This window comes from Pelobates fuscus, chromosome 12, assembly GCF_036172605.1.
Source record: "Pelobates fuscus isolate aPelFus1 chromosome 12, aPelFus1.pri, whole genome shotgun sequence".
NCBI classification, from domain to species: domain Eukaryota; kingdom Metazoa; phylum Chordata; class Amphibia; order Anura; family Pelobatidae; genus Pelobates; species Pelobates fuscus.
This window is the reverse complement of record NC_086328.1, coordinates 100,880,477-100,897,817: the sequence shown is the minus strand read 5'-3', so window position 1 is coordinate 100,897,817 and position 17,341 is coordinate 100,880,477. Positions and strand designations below refer to the sequence as shown.

The 17,341-nt window shown below is 38.4% G+C and overlaps 1 protein-coding gene across 1 annotated transcript in view; it reads right to left on the bottom strand.

Moving 5' to 3' along the window:
* Window positions 1-16,919, bottom strand: part of LOC134578532 (mucin-5AC-like) — a 56,272-nt gene extending 39,353 nt beyond the window's left edge. Inside the window, exons 1-17 of the mRNA XM_063437513.1 lie at window positions 16,844-16,919; window positions 14,708-14,969; window positions 12,574-12,688; window positions 12,159-12,246; window positions 11,904-12,010; window positions 8,740-8,956; window positions 8,504-8,629; window positions 8,221-8,338; window positions 7,943-8,081; window positions 7,740-7,850; window positions 7,541-7,610; window positions 6,697-6,834; window positions 4,248-4,412; window positions 3,742-3,836; window positions 3,053-3,179; window positions 2,358-2,613; window positions 1,663-1,718 (exon numbers count right to left, since the gene is read on the bottom strand). Of these exons, the coding sequence (XP_063293583.1) occupies window positions 1,663-1,718; window positions 2,358-2,613; window positions 3,053-3,179; window positions 3,742-3,836; window positions 4,248-4,412; window positions 6,697-6,834; window positions 7,541-7,610; window positions 7,740-7,850; window positions 7,943-8,081; window positions 8,221-8,338; window positions 8,504-8,629; window positions 8,740-8,956; window positions 11,904-12,010; window positions 12,159-12,246; window positions 12,574-12,688; window positions 14,708-14,969; window positions 16,844-16,919 (2,266 nt within the window). The remainder of the gene's footprint in view (window positions 1-1,662; window positions 1,719-2,357; window positions 2,614-3,052; window positions 3,180-3,741; window positions 3,837-4,247; window positions 4,413-6,696; window positions 6,835-7,540; window positions 7,611-7,739; window positions 7,851-7,942; window positions 8,082-8,220; window positions 8,339-8,503; window positions 8,630-8,739; window positions 8,957-11,903; window positions 12,011-12,158; window positions 12,247-12,573; window positions 12,689-14,707; window positions 14,970-16,843) is intronic.
* Window positions 16,920-17,341: the final 422 nt, after the last annotated feature.

Genomic DNA, 17,341 nt, shown 5'->3' with positions numbered 1-17,341 from the left:
CCCTCTCCGTCTCCATGACTGAGATGATCAATCTTGATGATCTCAACCAATCTCATGCTTTGCTATAGGAAAGCATTGGTAGGTTAGTGTGCATGCACGGCAAAACGCCACACTGAGCCAATCAGCATATCTTCAGAGAGATGCATTGAATCAATGCATATCTTTGGGGAGCACGCAGTGTCTCCATGCAGTGTACCCTCTCAAAGTGAGCATGTTTGTTCAATACTCTTTCAGGGCAGACCATGCATAGAGCTCTGCTGAAGAGCTCTAGCATGAGAAAAGGCTCTGTATTTGTTCTGCACAGCGCAAGCAAATTTGTTAACATGTTTGCACTGTGTTTGTTTGTAACTTGTCTCTGGTGTTTCCATAAGTGGGATACCAGAGTACAAAAGGTCAGTGTGTGTGTGAGGGGTGCTGTGTGTGAAGGGTGCTGTATGTGTAAGTGTGAAGAGTGTTATGTGTGTGTAAGGGTGCAGTGTGTGTGAGGGGTACTGTGTCAGGAGTGCAGTGTGTGTGAGGGCTGCAGTGTGTGTGTGTGTATGTGTGTGTGTGTGAGGTGTGATGGGTACATTGTGTGTGTGGTTTGTGTGTGTGATGTGTGCTTTGTATGTGAGAGGTGCAATGTGTGTGAGGGGTGCAGTGTGTGACTGTGTGTGTGTGTGTGGCGGGAGGGGTGCTGTGTGTGTGAGATGTGTGCTGTGTGTGAGACGAGTGTTGTGTGTGAGGGGTCAGTGTATGTGAGGTTTGTGTGCGTGATGGGTGCTGTATGTGTGTGTGATTGGTGCAGTGTGTGTGTTGTGTGAGACGGGTGCTGTGTGTGTCTGAGGGTAGCAGTGTTTGTGTGAGAGGGGTGCAGTATGTGTGAGGTGTGTAGTGTGTGTGTGTGTGTGTGTGTGTGAGAGAGAGAGGAGTGCAGTGTGTAGGTGTGTGAGGGGTGCAGTGTGTGTGCGTGTGATGGGTGCTGTGTATGAAAGGAGTGCAGTCTGTGTTTGAGGGGAGCAATGTGTGTATGAGAGGGGTGTGTATTAGAAACAAATAAGACCAGTATTCCCCCTCCCTTCTTACCTCTGCCCTGGGAGAGGCGCCATTGCTTGTGAAACCCAGGTCCTAGTGTGGAGTGAACTCTAGCTTGCAGCTCAGCAAGAGGTCGTCCTTGCAAGATTGGAACATTGCTATATTAACCATGGCAATGCTCCAGCCTCGCGAGAGGAACCTAGTAGAGCTCTCCCTCCCCTGCCGGCTGCTGGATATAACTGCTTGTGAGGGCCAGCGCTAGAATAGTGCTGGGTCTGCATAGGCTGGCAGACGAGATAAAAGGATCAGTCCGGTAGTCAGACTGGGCCAGTCTGTGTTGGAGCAACACGGGCCATTACAATTTGTCCGGTAATGGAGCTCTGGCCCTTTGAATGCAATTTATTATAACTTGCTTTATGATGCTTACTATTTAAATGTCAATTTAATGTCAACATTTTTTAAAGTGAATCCTTCTTCTTATGTCATTGACTCTGTCTTGCCTCTTAAAAATGTAAAAAATGACTACAGATATTATATTTTTGTAATACTGAAAAAATGTTCTGTTAGTTATACCTGGGTTAAATGAAACACAATTAAAAATTAACTAGAACAATTCTGAATGTTGCTCTGCTGTGCATTTTTAATCACCTTTATAAAAACTTGGTGTACTCCCAGCACAGCTCAGTCTGCCACCTTGACATGTGCTGTAATAAAGTCACAAACAATATATATGGTTAGTCCCAAAGACAGTGCATTTTCCCAATAATACGAACACTTTTTATTATAGAACACAATAATCAGAAATGTAAAAAGCACATTTTTCTAGGTAGAGAAAATCTATACAGATACAATAGTGTGTAGAACCCTGTTTATAGAAGAGTTAAGCAAGACTCTTGCTTAACTTAAGTTATAGGTGATAACCTTATAATTTTCAGCAAATTATAATCTTTTCTTTTCAATTTGCAAAGAGCTGATCCTTGAGATCGGATTTTTGTAATGGAGTTATTGTCACATCTATGAGCTGTTGCTGTTCAGAGTGGCCTTTCTAAAATCTTTATGGAAAATGGGAATGTATACCAAATCAGCAACATCATCAATGGTATTACAGCCGAGACATTTTCCTTTTTTATGGCACCAGATACAAAAGAAAGGGTGAAGAAAACCCTCTACTGGAAGGGAGTGTGCAGAAGTAGTACAAGTCATACACTTAGTTAGTAAGAACATATCAGCAATAAAATCAACAAATACCTGTTGCCCATGATCCACCCATGGATGCCAAGTCATGTAAAAATGTATCTTGCTTATTATTAAGTTTATAATTTTAAAATTGTTCTGTTGCTTACCACATGGCTCCATTGTCAAAGATGACCTCTCCAGCAGGCATTGCCGATCCCTTGTAGAAGCAAGGACAATCTTTGGCTGACACACAAGTTCCACTTTCATCTAAAAATGTTCCATTGGGACACCCACAGCCATCCAGGGGATTGTACTTGACAGCACAAGTTGGGTCAGGTTCACTAAGAGAGCGGCAGGTTTTCTGGCAAGAGCTTACAGTGTACTGGTAGGTAGAGTTCTTGGGACAATTCTGAGTATATTTATCTACAAGGAAACATAGATATTCAGGTTCTGCTTGCAACAGTGGCTAACATGGGTCAGCTTACTAAAATTTGTGAGCTAAATTGTTTCATAAATGCCTCTTAAAACTGGTGGATCAGCGACTTAGAACTATGTGAAACAAAAGTAGCTATGTTAAGGAGCACATTTTTCAAAGGTTAAAAAATAAATTAGGTAATTCATTGAATACACTCGAAGTACCATGTGCAGATGTATTATACTGGGTATAAAGATGTATTAAGGGAAGCAAGAACCATATACAATAAATTAAGGAATCCTGAAATCTGAGGATTTCTCAACAAGTACATTAATACAGTAAAAATAGGGATTTGTGATAAGTAATATATATCATGTACTCCAGAAGCACAATTTCCTGTATGGTGTAAGTGCTATGGAAAATTACGGAAATGCCCCTATAACTCACCACAGATTTGACCTCTCCACTTAACCAATATGATCCCCTCAGCAGCACATGCTCGGACGTAGGATGAAAATGCTGCGCACACACTGTCATCACTCTTCTCATAATTACAGCTGTCAAAAATACAATTCTGTGGAGAAAATACAGAACAATAAAGTTTTACAACAACAAAAAGAAGGAAAACATCATAAAAAAATGAATATAGAGAATGTGGAAACCATATATTTCAGTTTTAATGGCTATAGTTGTTTTGTTTTTTGTTTAAACTATGTAAGGGTTTTTACTTTATCTTCCAAACTGACTTGATGACATCACTGAAATAAAAATTAACTTGGTGAGGGTCACTGGCCATCCTCTAAGCAGTGTATATCATGCTTCTATCAGTGTTCCAAACAATGAGCCTAACTGTTGTTTCTAGAATACTCAGGAAACACAGAATGGAAGGATGATAATCAGTCTGTGCCAAAAACCTTAATGGTATAAGGCCACTCTAGACACAACACAGAGAAAGGCACCATTCTGGTTGTTGTTGCCCAAGAGTGACGGGTCCAGTAGTATATGCACAGGCAGCTGCTCATTGAGTACCTGCTCCGTCTAAAGTGAAATGATTGAAATACCAAGTATTTAGTTGAGTAAAGTTCACATTCCTTATCAATTATTATTCAGCCACAGCAAAAGGAGATGTCACCCACCTTTACATAGACCTTTGGGTTTACTGTGTCATGGCAGGTAGAAAAGGGTCCTTTGGGGTCTGAGAGCAAAGAGCACCAGTAGCGAGCATACTTCTCTGTTAGAAAAAAATGGCAGACAGTATAGGTTGAACATATTTCAATGGCAGCACAATATATTTACAAATATGTGGTCACATGTGGTAAAACAGGGTATGAATAAATCAGATGCAGTAATCTATATTTGCATGTTTCTATTTACAGAAAAATTAAAAAAAAATTGGTTTCTTAGTCTTAGTGGAAAGGCAATGTTGCAGTAATTGCTTTACATCTCAGCTTGGGAATGAATAAAATCAATTATTTTAACATGCTTAAGGGTTTAGGGAAAACGTGTATTGTGAAAACTGGTTCTGTAACAAGTGAATGGTCGTGTACTACTGTAGTGTATAATGACAATCCGTCTTGTAGCATTTCTAAGTGAGCCTAGGTCAATGCATGATAACTGATCTAAAAGCCTCCGGAGTCCGTACCATTTGCTACGCTGAGTGTACATGGATCTTCATAGCTGTCCTTTATATCATCACAATCTGCTTGACTCTTCCATGTGTTGGCAAATGCAGCAGCAGTACCTTCCAATACACCACTTAGAGATTGATAATCATCTGTACGAATATTGTTAAAATTTCCGCAGAGACCTATTGTCAAAAACAAAAGAAGTGCTTGTTATTTTATATTTAATTTCCATTATATTACCAAACACAGAAAATATGAATGACTCAATATGTTAAAGCTACAAGTTCTATTGGGCCTGTTAAAGTTCATGTTTTTGACTTTACTAAATTCTACAACTTTTAAATCAAAGATTAAGGTGGTAAGGGAGCCTGGTTACTTTAAGTGCATGTTGGGTGTACCAAGATTATTATGATTATTATATTATTATTTATATAGCGCAAACAAATTCCGCAGCGCTTTACAGTGGGTGGACGAACAGACATGTAGTTGTAACCAGACAAGTTGGACACACAGGAACCGCTGCAGTCCATTTTGGCTTTGTAAGTAATTATTTTCATCTTTATTGACTTCAGTATCCTCTGGCAGACCTGTTCTATACCTTTTCCATTTAAAAAAAAATGTGTTTTGGTGCTTTTTAGTGCAATTTGATAACAGCCAGACTTGGTGATTCTTTCTAAAGAATCCAAAATGACCGATTGGCATCTTCCTATTTGCATTGAGCATGTGCAAACTGCCTTAAAAAGCCAGAGTGACATTTAAGGAAGTTCACTGAAAAGGTTTTTTAAAGGTAATTATTCCTTATGGATGGTTTATTTGGTGAATTTGCTGCTTCTAATGTTGGTTTTAACCCTGATCCTTATACATGGTGTCGTTAAATGCCACTGATGGTTTTAACCATCTCAAATATTATTGATCTCCTTAAAATGGGTTGTGCCCACATGGGTTCAAACCCCACTCCTGGTGCATGTTCCAATGGACAAATGTCTGTGTGGGTTCAGACCCCACTCCTGGTACAAAATGCCACTGATGGTTTTAAACATCCCAAATATTATTAATAAAGGTAAGGGGATTACTATAATTCGATATTAAAGGTTTTTAAATGTTTTATTTTGCTGGTATATGTTTGTAATTAGTTCTCTTAAAGTACAATTATCCTACGATTAAACGTTTTAACAAAGGAGTTTTAACAAAGGAGCAATGATTGTTAGACCATCTATTTAAAAACTTCATCCCAACATGGGACTTGCCTACAGTTTTGCATAGTCTGACAGGCACACCCTTTGAGTCTATGGATTCTTCATCTTTAGGGTTCTTAACACTGAAATGTATTTTCCTTGTAGCCATCAGCTCAGCCAGAAGAGCTTCAGAATTACAAGCCCTTTCATCTGATCATATCATCCTTTTACTCAATTTGTTGGAGATAAGGCAGTTTTCAATCCATGTCAGCATCAACAAACCCTCCCTTTTTTCTGGACTGACTTGGTTACGAGGCGGCTTATTTTGGAGAGATGGATTCCTTATATACCATCATTTGAAATTTAGATTCCTATCCTATCAGCTGAGAGGGAGGGGCTAACCCACAGGTAATGCTGACATGGATATTGGCCAGGAAAAGAGCATTACGGTAAGTATTGTAACAATTTTCTGTTATGTATTTATATGTTGCTAACATATACCCTCTGTCTCGTCTTTCCTCCAAGATATACATGTTAAGTTCATTTAACCTTTCCCTGTAAGGTTTATCTAATAGACTTGATAGACCTCTCTTTTAATCAAGTGAAAACTATAGTAATGTAATTGTTTTGGTGAGTAGAATCATTCCCTTCAGGCTTTTTGCAGTAAACACTGTCTTCTCAGAGAAAATGCAGTGTTTACATTACAGCCTAGGGACACCTCCAGTGGACACTCCTCAGATGGCTACTAGAGGTGCTCCTGAGGCAGCACTGCACACTGTGCTGCACTGACATTCTAATGTCTCCATCCTCTACATAGAGACACTGAACTTTCATTATAGAGATGCATTAATTCACTTCATGTCTATGAGGAGATGCTGATTGGGTCTCCTTGGGTGAGATCATTAGAACTGACAATCTCAGTTACTCCAATGCTTTCCTATGGCAAAGCATTGTGTTTGGCTGAGATCGTCACTTCTGATGATGTCAGCCAAGGAGGCAGATCAGGGCAGAGCCAACCCCAGAAGACAGGAATAAAGGTAATATTTTACTATATTTAGGAGGGCAAGTGGGGACAGGGTAGCTAGACCGTGTTTTTACCACTATAGGGTCCTGAATACATGTTTGTGTTTCTGACCCTACAGTGTTCCTTTAACGATTTTGATGCCTCAAAGTATAAAGAGGCCTTAAGCATCCCTGTGAAATGCTTATAGATAGTTGCATTTAGGAAGTCTTCAAGATGCATCTCTTACTCTGCTCACATGTATATATATGGGTAGGAGTATTTACTTACCACATGTTGCACCGAGATAGTTATGATCTAGTGTGACAAAGATCTGCATGAATGGGACCAACTGAACTTCAATCTGTAAGCCATTAATGCTGTGAATAACCAGGAAGAATGAGGATGGCTGGAACACAATAATGCTTTCTGAAAAACAAAATGTGGGAATTTGATAATGAGAAACAAAGTAGCAATGAGTAGTACATGGACTTGTACCAAGCATACAATCAGCACTATATAAGCACTAACCAAGTTACTTAGGGTGTTTTAACAAGGCTATGAACTAAGGCGTTGAAGTTTTTGATACAGAAATTATGTAATCATGTCTGTTTCTTTGAAAGCTAGAAATGACTTGTCAATAGGTTAATGAAGAGGTCAATCTAATTATCACAATTTGTTACGTACTATCCTCTAGAATTGAAACCCGGCAGATGTCCTTGTTTCATCTGCATGCTAGGAATGGACATTCCGTTATAATAAGCGTAATCCAATTATGGCACAGGTTTTCACACAAAAGTTGGACCACCCTGTTTTAGGGCCCTTTGTAATTTTTTTTAAAAGCAAATTATTGCCTGCTAGGATTTCACATGGTCAGGCAGTTCACCAAGAGAAGACTTCTTAAAAGAACTATGGAATAGGGACATTCCAGTTAAGATAAATATCCAATACTACTGCTAATTATGTATTTGTTCATTTGTATTTTGCCAACATTTTCCTTCCTTGTTTTTTATATATATATATATATATATATATATATATATATATATATATATATATATATATATATATATATATATACACTTATTATATTTATTTATATACTACTACTGTAAATAATTGTGTAGTAATGTACCTGTAGTTAGTGGTAGTTGAGCATACATGCCGTTCAGGAGAACTGTACCAGTGGATTTTACAGTGACAACCTATTAAAAAAAGATAAAGAAAACTATAACGATATAGAGAGATGAATAGTATGTTACTTTTTTTCTTATTAAATACACCAATCTTATCTTATAGTTCTGTTAATGTTAATAAAGTGACTTTTGACTCACAGCACTTCCTTTTTCCAGAGAGAGGGTAATACTCTTCAGACAGGTCTCTGTGTCAGTGACACCACATCTCCGCAAATCGGCCAGGAGGGTGAATGTATTTGTGTCACAGTCCTGAGAAGAAAACATGTCAAAGTTAATAATCAATGGTGATCTTCTTCCTTCTCAGACAGGGTCTTGACCTTTTATGAGTTGAAAAGTCTCACCTTAGTAAATATATAACTACAATCTCCATGGAAGGTGTAGTGACCTCCATCATAGGTGTTGATGTGAGAACCTCCTTCCAGAGAACAATGTCCAGGACAGTCAACGTCTGTGCAGCTCCACTGACCTCCTGTACAGGTACTAATATGGAAAGAATCCAGTGATATCAACAACAAAAATATCAGAGGATATATGGATGTATGGGGCATAAAATGAAATGCCATCATGTAAATGTCACAATTTAGTAGGAAATTTATGAGAAATGGAATTTTCTATTTACCAGGTAGTGCATTTGGTGCTGTATGATTCTCCTGGTGCGTACTTGTTATTGTTATGTGTACAAGAGCATTCACTTTGTGGGACACAGCCCCTGTTATCAACATCATCCAATACAGTTCCTTTAAGAAAAAGATACATTACATGTGGATCAAACATAAAGAATGATCATTTAATCATAAGAATTGAACAAGAGAGCACAGTATGTCTGCCTTAACTCGTTTCCTTAAACTGTAAGTGTTCTATGTAGAATTATATTTTCTTACAGTTTTGAATAGATAGGTTACCTAGAGGACAGAAGCATCCATCAATACAATGTTCTTCACAAACCAGTGACCTGTCAGGATTGGAACAGGTGTCCGTACACGGTGATCCACATTCCATATATTCCATATTCATTTGACATTTCGCGCCTACCAAAATAATAAAATATCATTAGTTAATAAAGAAAGTTAAACATTCTGCTGTCTCACTTCCAATAAATAGGTTATCAGCTGTACCAGCTGTTAGATAGTGTATTTACCACAAACAGTATTTTTTCTCCATTCTTGGGGTCTGCCACCAGCATGGGTGCACTGACGTGAGTACTCAGCCAGAGTGTCACAGAAACAGGAGGCATCAGAAGACGTTGTGCAGCTGCACAGATCCAACATGCAAGAGGCCACATATGGATCCACTGGAAGGCGTCGGTTACAGTCAATGAAGGCTGGACTGGTGAGCATTCTAAAGCATGTTTCTTGCTGTTGGAGCAAGATTTGATGGTTACTCATTTATTCTATATATAAAAGATTAATGGAGGTGCAGGAATTGCTAGCAGAATGATTGGTTGTATAGGGAGAAGTATAAGTAGTAGAAAGAGGAAAGTGCTGATGTCATGAACAGAGCACTGGTGAGATCTCACTTGGAGTATTGTACGCAGTACTGGAGACCGTATCTTTAGAAGGATATTGTTACTTTGGAGAGTGAGCAGAGAAGGGCTACTAAACTGGTTCATGGATTGCAGGATAAAACTTACCAGGAATGTTTTAAGGATCTTAACATGTGTAGCTTGGAGGAAAGACGAGACATGGGGATATGATAGAAACACTTAAATACATAAAGGGAATGAACACAGTAAAGGAAGAGACTATATTTAAAAGATGAAAAACTACCACAACAAGAGGACATAGTAAAGGTTTAAACAAATTATCAGAACGTATTGCTTTACTAAGAGGGTAGCGGATGCATGGAACGGCCTTCCAGTGGCAGAGATTCTATGTGTGCTATAGACTTTGGCCACTCTGGCAATGCCACTCTAGTACCCTTTCATTCATCAAATCTTTGTATTGTTGAAACATTTTAGTTGTTTTCAATTCAGCTTGTTTTTTTTTGAATACTCGGAATTAAAAAAAATAGAAATAGCATATTTGTTATTTAGTATAAACTATACTCAAATTAGTTATTTTATCATTTAAGTTAAATCACTTTACTAGTCTACAGAATGGAGAGTCCTAATCCCTCCCTCCTTTCTTTTATTTATATATTCTATCTTTATTTTATTTAAAAAAAATGTATATTTAAAATCTTTGCTGTGCATGAAAAAATACAGTTTAGCTTGCGAGGCCACAACAGCTGTCACAAGTGCACAATAGACATAGTGGATAATTGCGTAACGTTTACAGATTCTGCACATACTGATAGTGTGCAATATAACGTTGCATGGCATTGTTAGGATAGAGCACAATTTTATGATATAGTAAAGAAAACAGGAAAGGAACGCGTCTAGTCAGGTCTGCCCAGCTAATAAACAGGATACATGCTAAGAGCAAACATTCGTAAGTGAGTTGTGTAGCTAGGAGACATGCCCGGTTAAGTAAGACATGAGTAAATGTTAGGACCTACATCAATAAGATTAAGTGGCACTGATCCACCATATTACCCCATTAAAGGCATAAACATAAACATTGGAGACAACAGTGCACTACCCCGATTAGCATCTGAAACATTGAGTGTTGCATTGCATGTTAGAAGCCAGTGCTATCAAGACGTTTGTAATTAATGCTCAGTAGGTGAGTGGTGTACCGTAAAAATGAAAGGCAGGATTTTGCTAGTAAACAAATTAATCTTTGCAAAGGTCACCATTTGTTGTAAGTTTTTATCCAGTGCTTGTTATGTTGAGGGGGAGATTGGCTGTCATCTTGCTATGCATGGGCGCATGCCGAGCAGCCGACTCTGCTTCTCCACCGCTCAGAAATGACTGGAAATAGCGCAATGCCTGCTTTCAATGCCGTAGACGGCTGCGTTACATCTGTCTCTGGACAGGAAGCGAGGGCCACCTCTGAATTCCAATAAGATGGGCCCACTCTTCTCTGCCTGGTCCTCTGCCCACGTGAAAAGTGTTAGGCAGACTGAGCCAGCACATATCTTCCCCTACCCCTCTCTGCGCACTCTATTCCACCATACTCCTCTCCCCTCCTTTCTGCACTGCTGCTGTCTTCTACTTTGCGAAATAGATGTGTTATATATTTTCTATCTTTAAATGACAACTGAAGGTTCAGCAATCAGATATTTTATTTAACTACTATACTACTACTAGTATAGTAGTACTACTAATAGTAGTTAAACTACTATTGTTAAGTATATGTTGCTTGTTTTTTTAAAGGGACACTTTATGCACTATAACCATTTCATCTCATTGAATTAAAGGGAAACTCCAGTGCCAGGAAAACAATCCGTTTTCCTGGCACTGCAGGTCCCCTCTCCCTCCCACCTCCCAATCCCCGGTTGCTGAAGGGGTGAAAACCCCTTCAGTCACTTACCAGAGGCAGCGACATGTCCCACGTCGCTGCTTCTTACTCCCCCGCCAATCCTCCTCTGCATTATGTCGGCCGGTGGGCGAGACTGATCCCGCCCGCCGGCCGGGGAGACCTAATGCGCATGCGCATTAGAGCTCCCCATAGGAAAGCATTAAAAATTTCCTTTCCTATGGGGAATTGAGTGATGCTGGAGGTCCTCACATGCGTGAGCACAGAAAATCTGTGCTAGAGACACGGAAGTGCCCTCTAGTGGCTGTCTAGTAGACAGCCACTAGAGGTGGAGTTAACCCTGCAAGGTAATTATTGCAGTTTATAAAAAACTGCAATAATTACACTTGCAGGGTTAAGGGTAGTGGGAGTTGGCACCCAGACCACTCCAGTGGGCAGAAGTGGTCTGGGTGCCTGGAGTGTCCCTTTAATAATAGATCCTGCAGTCCTATGGTGTTGTCGCACCACTCGTTGAATGAGCAGTATAGCAATGAACGAAGGTCCCTGGCCACCCACAGAAAACTTGTGGTGATTTTAAAAAATGCATATTTTAACTCTTTTTTTAAAAAATGAAGTAGCTATGGATTATTTTTTTGCATCACATGACTTTCTTCACTAAACACCAAACTGAAGTGAATCGAAAACTGAATTGCATAATTTTGACAATAGCTGATTTGGAGAAACTCACCAACTCTACTATAATTACATTTTGGCTATTCTCTTGCTACACTCTTTTGTTGTCTACCTTCCAATGAATCAGATGACACAGTCAAGACACATTGTTGACTGAAACCGGTCTGAAATAGTGTTCTATGATTGACGAAACATTAAGGGAAAATTATTATGACTTTAAAGTTTACTACTGAACCAAAAGATGATGGGCATCAAATTGTTAACATCTTACCAGGTCACTGCATTTTTTAGAGGCAGCTGGAGTTATATCTACACATGTTTCTGTTGGTCCATCCAGTTTTTGAAGATTTCCAAATTGCAGTGGGGTCAGTGGAATATCTACAAAAATACAAAGAAATATCACAATTGAAATTACAACCAACCTATTGTATTTACTCTCAAGGGAAATTCTGATTATAAATTCAAATAGCTCTAGTTAGCTTATATTGCTGTACTGTTGACACATGTCGACATATGAAAAACTCACCATTAATTATGAATTCATCTTGCACCAACCCATTCATATTTCCACATAAACCACATGTGCTGCCATTGTATTTGGAGGGCAAGACCAACTAGAAATAAAAGATAACTATTAATATTTGTAGGTATGGGAGAAACTTTAGAAGCCATGTATAACAATGTTGGGTTCTGAAAATTGGCCCAGAGTGCTAAAATTGAGGTAGCTACTGTGGCAACCGGCAGTAACGTTGCTTGGTGACTCCAGCCCATTTTAGAACAGACACGCTCTATACATAACCCCCGTTGTTTCTTATTGAGTGGACATGTATTCATTATTTGGAGACTAGATTTAGTGAGTTAATCAGTAGCAAGTCATTTGGGCTAAAACACACGTGTCAAAGAACTCAAGTGGCAAAACCCAAAACCCCATTTCCTCTTACCATGAGGGCATCATCTTCATTCCACATAAAGATCAGTCCAAGTTTAGCAGTAACCTTCACATAAACACTGCTCTTTTGTATTTGTACTCCAAACTGACTGTATGGAAGAGTGACTCTGGAAAACACAAAAGGTAGTGGTCCTTTGATATAGTAACATACTAACATAGTAACTTATGTTGAAAAAAGACTACAGTGCATGAAGTTCAATGTTTAAAACATATCTTTTTATGCTGTTTATCATGAAGAAGACAAAAACACAATTTGGAGTAATGGATAATTATGCCACAAAATAGGGGAAAAAATCCTTCTTGACTCCATAAATGGCGATCAAATTTCTCTTTGGATCAACAACCTGTTCAAATACATACTAATATATACCAATTATTAGACTTGTGCAATTGGTTCTGGCCAGTACGGACAAGGCGAATGCATTTTAATCCATTTCCGGATAAATCGATTAGTCAGAGATTTACTTATTGATTCTTATTCTTTAAACACACAAATACATTCAGATTGATATTGATTAATCTGGATATGGATTAAAAGGCATTAACTTGCATTAAAAAATTGATCCACAAATCTATTAATTATATCCGTGAAAATTCTGTTTTTCTGAAAAGAGCATTTAGGCTTTTATAAAATAAAGTATCTACAGAATTTTATTTTCTATATCTATCAATGTCCATGCATTTTTTAACTAGTGATGACAATTCTGCATAATTATATTGGTGTATTATTATTATTATTATTATTATTATTATAACTGGTATTTATATAGCGCCAACATATTCCGTAGCGCTTTACAATATTATCTGGGGGAGATTTAACCATAAATTAGACAATGACAAAAACTTACAGGAAACGATAGGTTGAAGAGGGCCCTGCTCAAACGAGCTTACAGTCTATATGAGGTAGGACGTAAAACCCAACAGTACAGGAGGTAGCAATCAAACAAGGTGGAGTGAAGCAGAACTGGAGGAGAGAATAGAGTGTTGCCCTTTAGGACAGAGCAAGGGACAGGTATTTATGGTAGAGGTCACTCTGGGAGGCCATAAGCTTTCCTAAAGAGGTTTTGAGGCACTTTTTAAATGATTGAAGACTAGGGGAGAGCTTGATGGTCATTGGCAGGTTATTCCAAATGAAAAGAAGCCACCCATGAGAAGTCCTGCAAGTGTGACAGCAAAAGGTCAGGGCAGAGCGGAGAGACCGAGAAGGGGCATACCTGTGGATCAGTGAAGAAATATAGGAGGGGCTAGAATTGGTCAGTGCTTTATAGGTGTGGATTAGTACCTTGAATTGACTCCTATAGGATACAGGAAGCCAATGTAAGGACTGACAGAGGGGAGAGGTGTGAGTGGAGTGACAGGAGAGGAAAATTAGTCTAGCTGCATCATTACAGACTGTAGCGGGGCAAAACGACTTGTGCGAAGACCAATTAGGAGAGAGTTACAATAATCCATGTGAGAGATTACTAGAGCATGGACAAGCTCCTTAGTAGCATCTTGTGATAGAAAGGGGCGAATGCGGACTATGTATATAAGGTGGAATCTACAGGATTTGGTAACAGGCTGGATGTGAGGCTCAAATGTGAGGCCAGAATCAAGTATAACGCCAAGACAGGGCTTGCAGGGATGGACTGATGTGGGTACCACTCACTTGAAGGGAGAGCGAAAGAGGGGGATCAGTATTAGTAGGAGAAAAGACACGTTCAGTTTTAGAGAGATTGAGTTTCAAAAAAACGGAGGACATCCAATCAGAGGTGGAAGAAAGACAAGCAGTGGCACTTTGCAGGACGGCAGGGACGAGGTCCGGGGAAGAGAGGGATATATGAGTGTATAATGCGTCTTAGTAAGGGGACATATTATTGAACTTAAGTGGGACTGAATATACTAGAAATGGATTAGGCCACGATCAAATATGCCATTGAGTCTCCATATTTTAAAATAATTTTAGTTACAAAATAATAAAATTTAATGTTGTTTTATATGTGCTGCTATGATATGCCACCTGGTTTTACAAAAAAATTAAATCTTTCAACAAATATGGTGATTTCTGTGAAGAGGCCTGTTTTTGCAATTCAGTTGGACCCGAGACGTCATTAATACAACAGTGGTTCCTTCAATTCTAGACTTACTTTTCATCTCCAACAGAGACATTTCCTCTCTTCATATCAATGACAAGCCCCTCGATCTTCAACACCACATATGAAATGGTGGTATTCTCTGCACCTTCATTTCGTCTTATCTGAATATTGAAATCTTCATAGTTATTCCTGCAGTTGGAGGCAAACAGGTAGTTGCAGTTGCCAGGGAACTGAAAAATTTCTCCATCAAAGGTCTTGTAGTGGAAGTTACCCCATGTGCTGCAGACTTTGTCATTGTGTGGAGGATTCATACCTAAGATGAAAGTGTTGAAATGTTTTTCAGATATTGTTGGTTTTATCAAGACATTTTTACATTTTTAAGGTAACACAAATCTTTCAATAGTAAAAGTATATGTTGAATAAAAGATTTGGGTTTTTAAGCCACAAACATTATTTTAGACACATGTGATTATCAAATTATACATCTTTACCTTGTGAGTTGAAAGTTACCTTGTTTGATGCAAATGTGACAAGCTAACGTTACACATAAGGGAAACATTAACAATAGGTTTAAAAATAGGGCTATTACCTACCACCTAGCCTGAGCTACTTCCTGACTCCTGTGCAATAAGGGGCCATACCACATGCCATTCAAAGCAGTTTAAGGCTATGGTTACTCATTGTGTGTTCTTTGCCTTGATAAAAATATATTTGTTTTAAGTTGACACTGCAATAATATATATTGATAATACACTTTTAAATGTAAGTCTATATGTTACATAGCTTAACAAACACAGATAATGATTAACAAAGACACACCATTGCCCAAACACAAAAAGAGCTTTTTAAAAAAATCACAGTTTAGTCAATATGCATTCAGTGAAAACATACACACATTTATTATGCATTGTTTTCATTGGGGCTATTTCTAAAACAGCTGGCATAAGCTGCATATCTCTTGTCTGAAGCCTATGCAAGCCCTCCCCTTTAAACCATGCCCAGACTTTCTGTGGCTGTCCAATCACAGACTTCTAAATGCATCTCAAAAACAAGTATTTACAATTCTGGTGATCTGAGCAATTGCCTTCCTCTTATGTTTAGCTTCAGTGAGCTAAACTACCAGGAAGTACTGGACCTATTGTCTGCTTGAAAGTCAGGGGGTGTAACAAGATTAATTTAAAAACGTGCCAATTTCTATTGAAATCCACACTTTTTGCAAAATTTAAAAAAACATGGTCACAATCTTAAAACATAAAGCATATCAGCAATCTTCAGTGCTTTCGGGGACTGGAGTGTCCCTTTAAGCCTATGCAGTAGTTCAAGGTATTCCAAGAAAACTTTAATGCATACTTTAAAATTTCACTTTTGGAATGCTGTTAAAGAATGTTCACTTTCTTAATGATATGGAAGGATTATCTGCAGACCTCCTAAGTAAACTACCTACACGTAATAAAGTATAGTTCCACATCTTTCTAAAGAAGGGATCTAACAAAGGACTGGAGATGAATAAACGTTTGCAACACACTGCAGTGGTTATAGTTCCATGAGTATTTGATTTCTGTTACCCTGTATTTTGACAAACTGTTTTAGTTGCTCTTCCCAACATCTTAAGCCTGGCCCCTCTGCAGCCAGAGAGGCCAGGCTTTTGATAACAGAGAGACACCAAGGTTTGTTAAACCTCTCCAAAATGCTATCAAAATAAACCAAAGGATGGCATCCAAATAAGCATAGCACCATAACAAGTACATTTAACTTTGGCGGTTATGGTGCATGTTCGTTCAGCAAAGAAAAGAAAAAAACACAGCTGATGAACTACCACATCCATCCAAAGTTATCAATCTATATTAACAAACAAGTTGAGGTTTTGCAAATAGTGAGTTTCATATCTATTGTAGCGACATCTCAACAACAAACAAAACAAATCCCCTTTTTAATTTTGTTATACTTACTTATTTTGACAACTTTCATTATAAAGCTGGCCATTTATGACAGACAGATCAGTTACTAGCGGAATAGTGAATTAAAACAAAATAATAGAATCAGTGAAAAGACAGGATAGACAAAATATATTGAACAGACCCAGTATTTGACCAAGGTAAGCAAATGAATGATGTGTGACCACGTCCCCTTCTAGGGTCCAAATTTTATGCCTATGATTCAACTATCAAACATGGCAGTATCACTTACCTCTTGATTGTGATTCAATTGGAATGGTCAGAGTTAGAACAGAGAAGGTCCACAGGATTGGACCCATTGTCCCCATGTTTGTTCAGAGACAGGGGACTCAGAGAAACTTCAGCAAGTGCATATGGTTGGGATGCCTAGGTATTTATATGGTTGCTGCTCAATGGAAGCCATCAGTAAGATCTTAATACTTACTGATCCTTGTAATTACACCAAAGGATGATCTTCAAACCCATAATTTTGTATATATTTGAACTTGTAAACCAGGTTTACATTGATCCCTGCATCATAAATTGTGCTTTTTTTTTGTAAATGACATACACTGTAATACAGCCCATCTTATCAGCAGTTTTAGTGGCCATTGGTGTATAACCGTAACTGATACACTGTTATCAAAGCATATGTTCTAAAAATGTCAAAATACTTTGTGTTGAACTTTATGATGGACAGCTAACAGCTTTTTTTTTTTTTTTTAATTATAACCAGTTTAATTTTATCAGT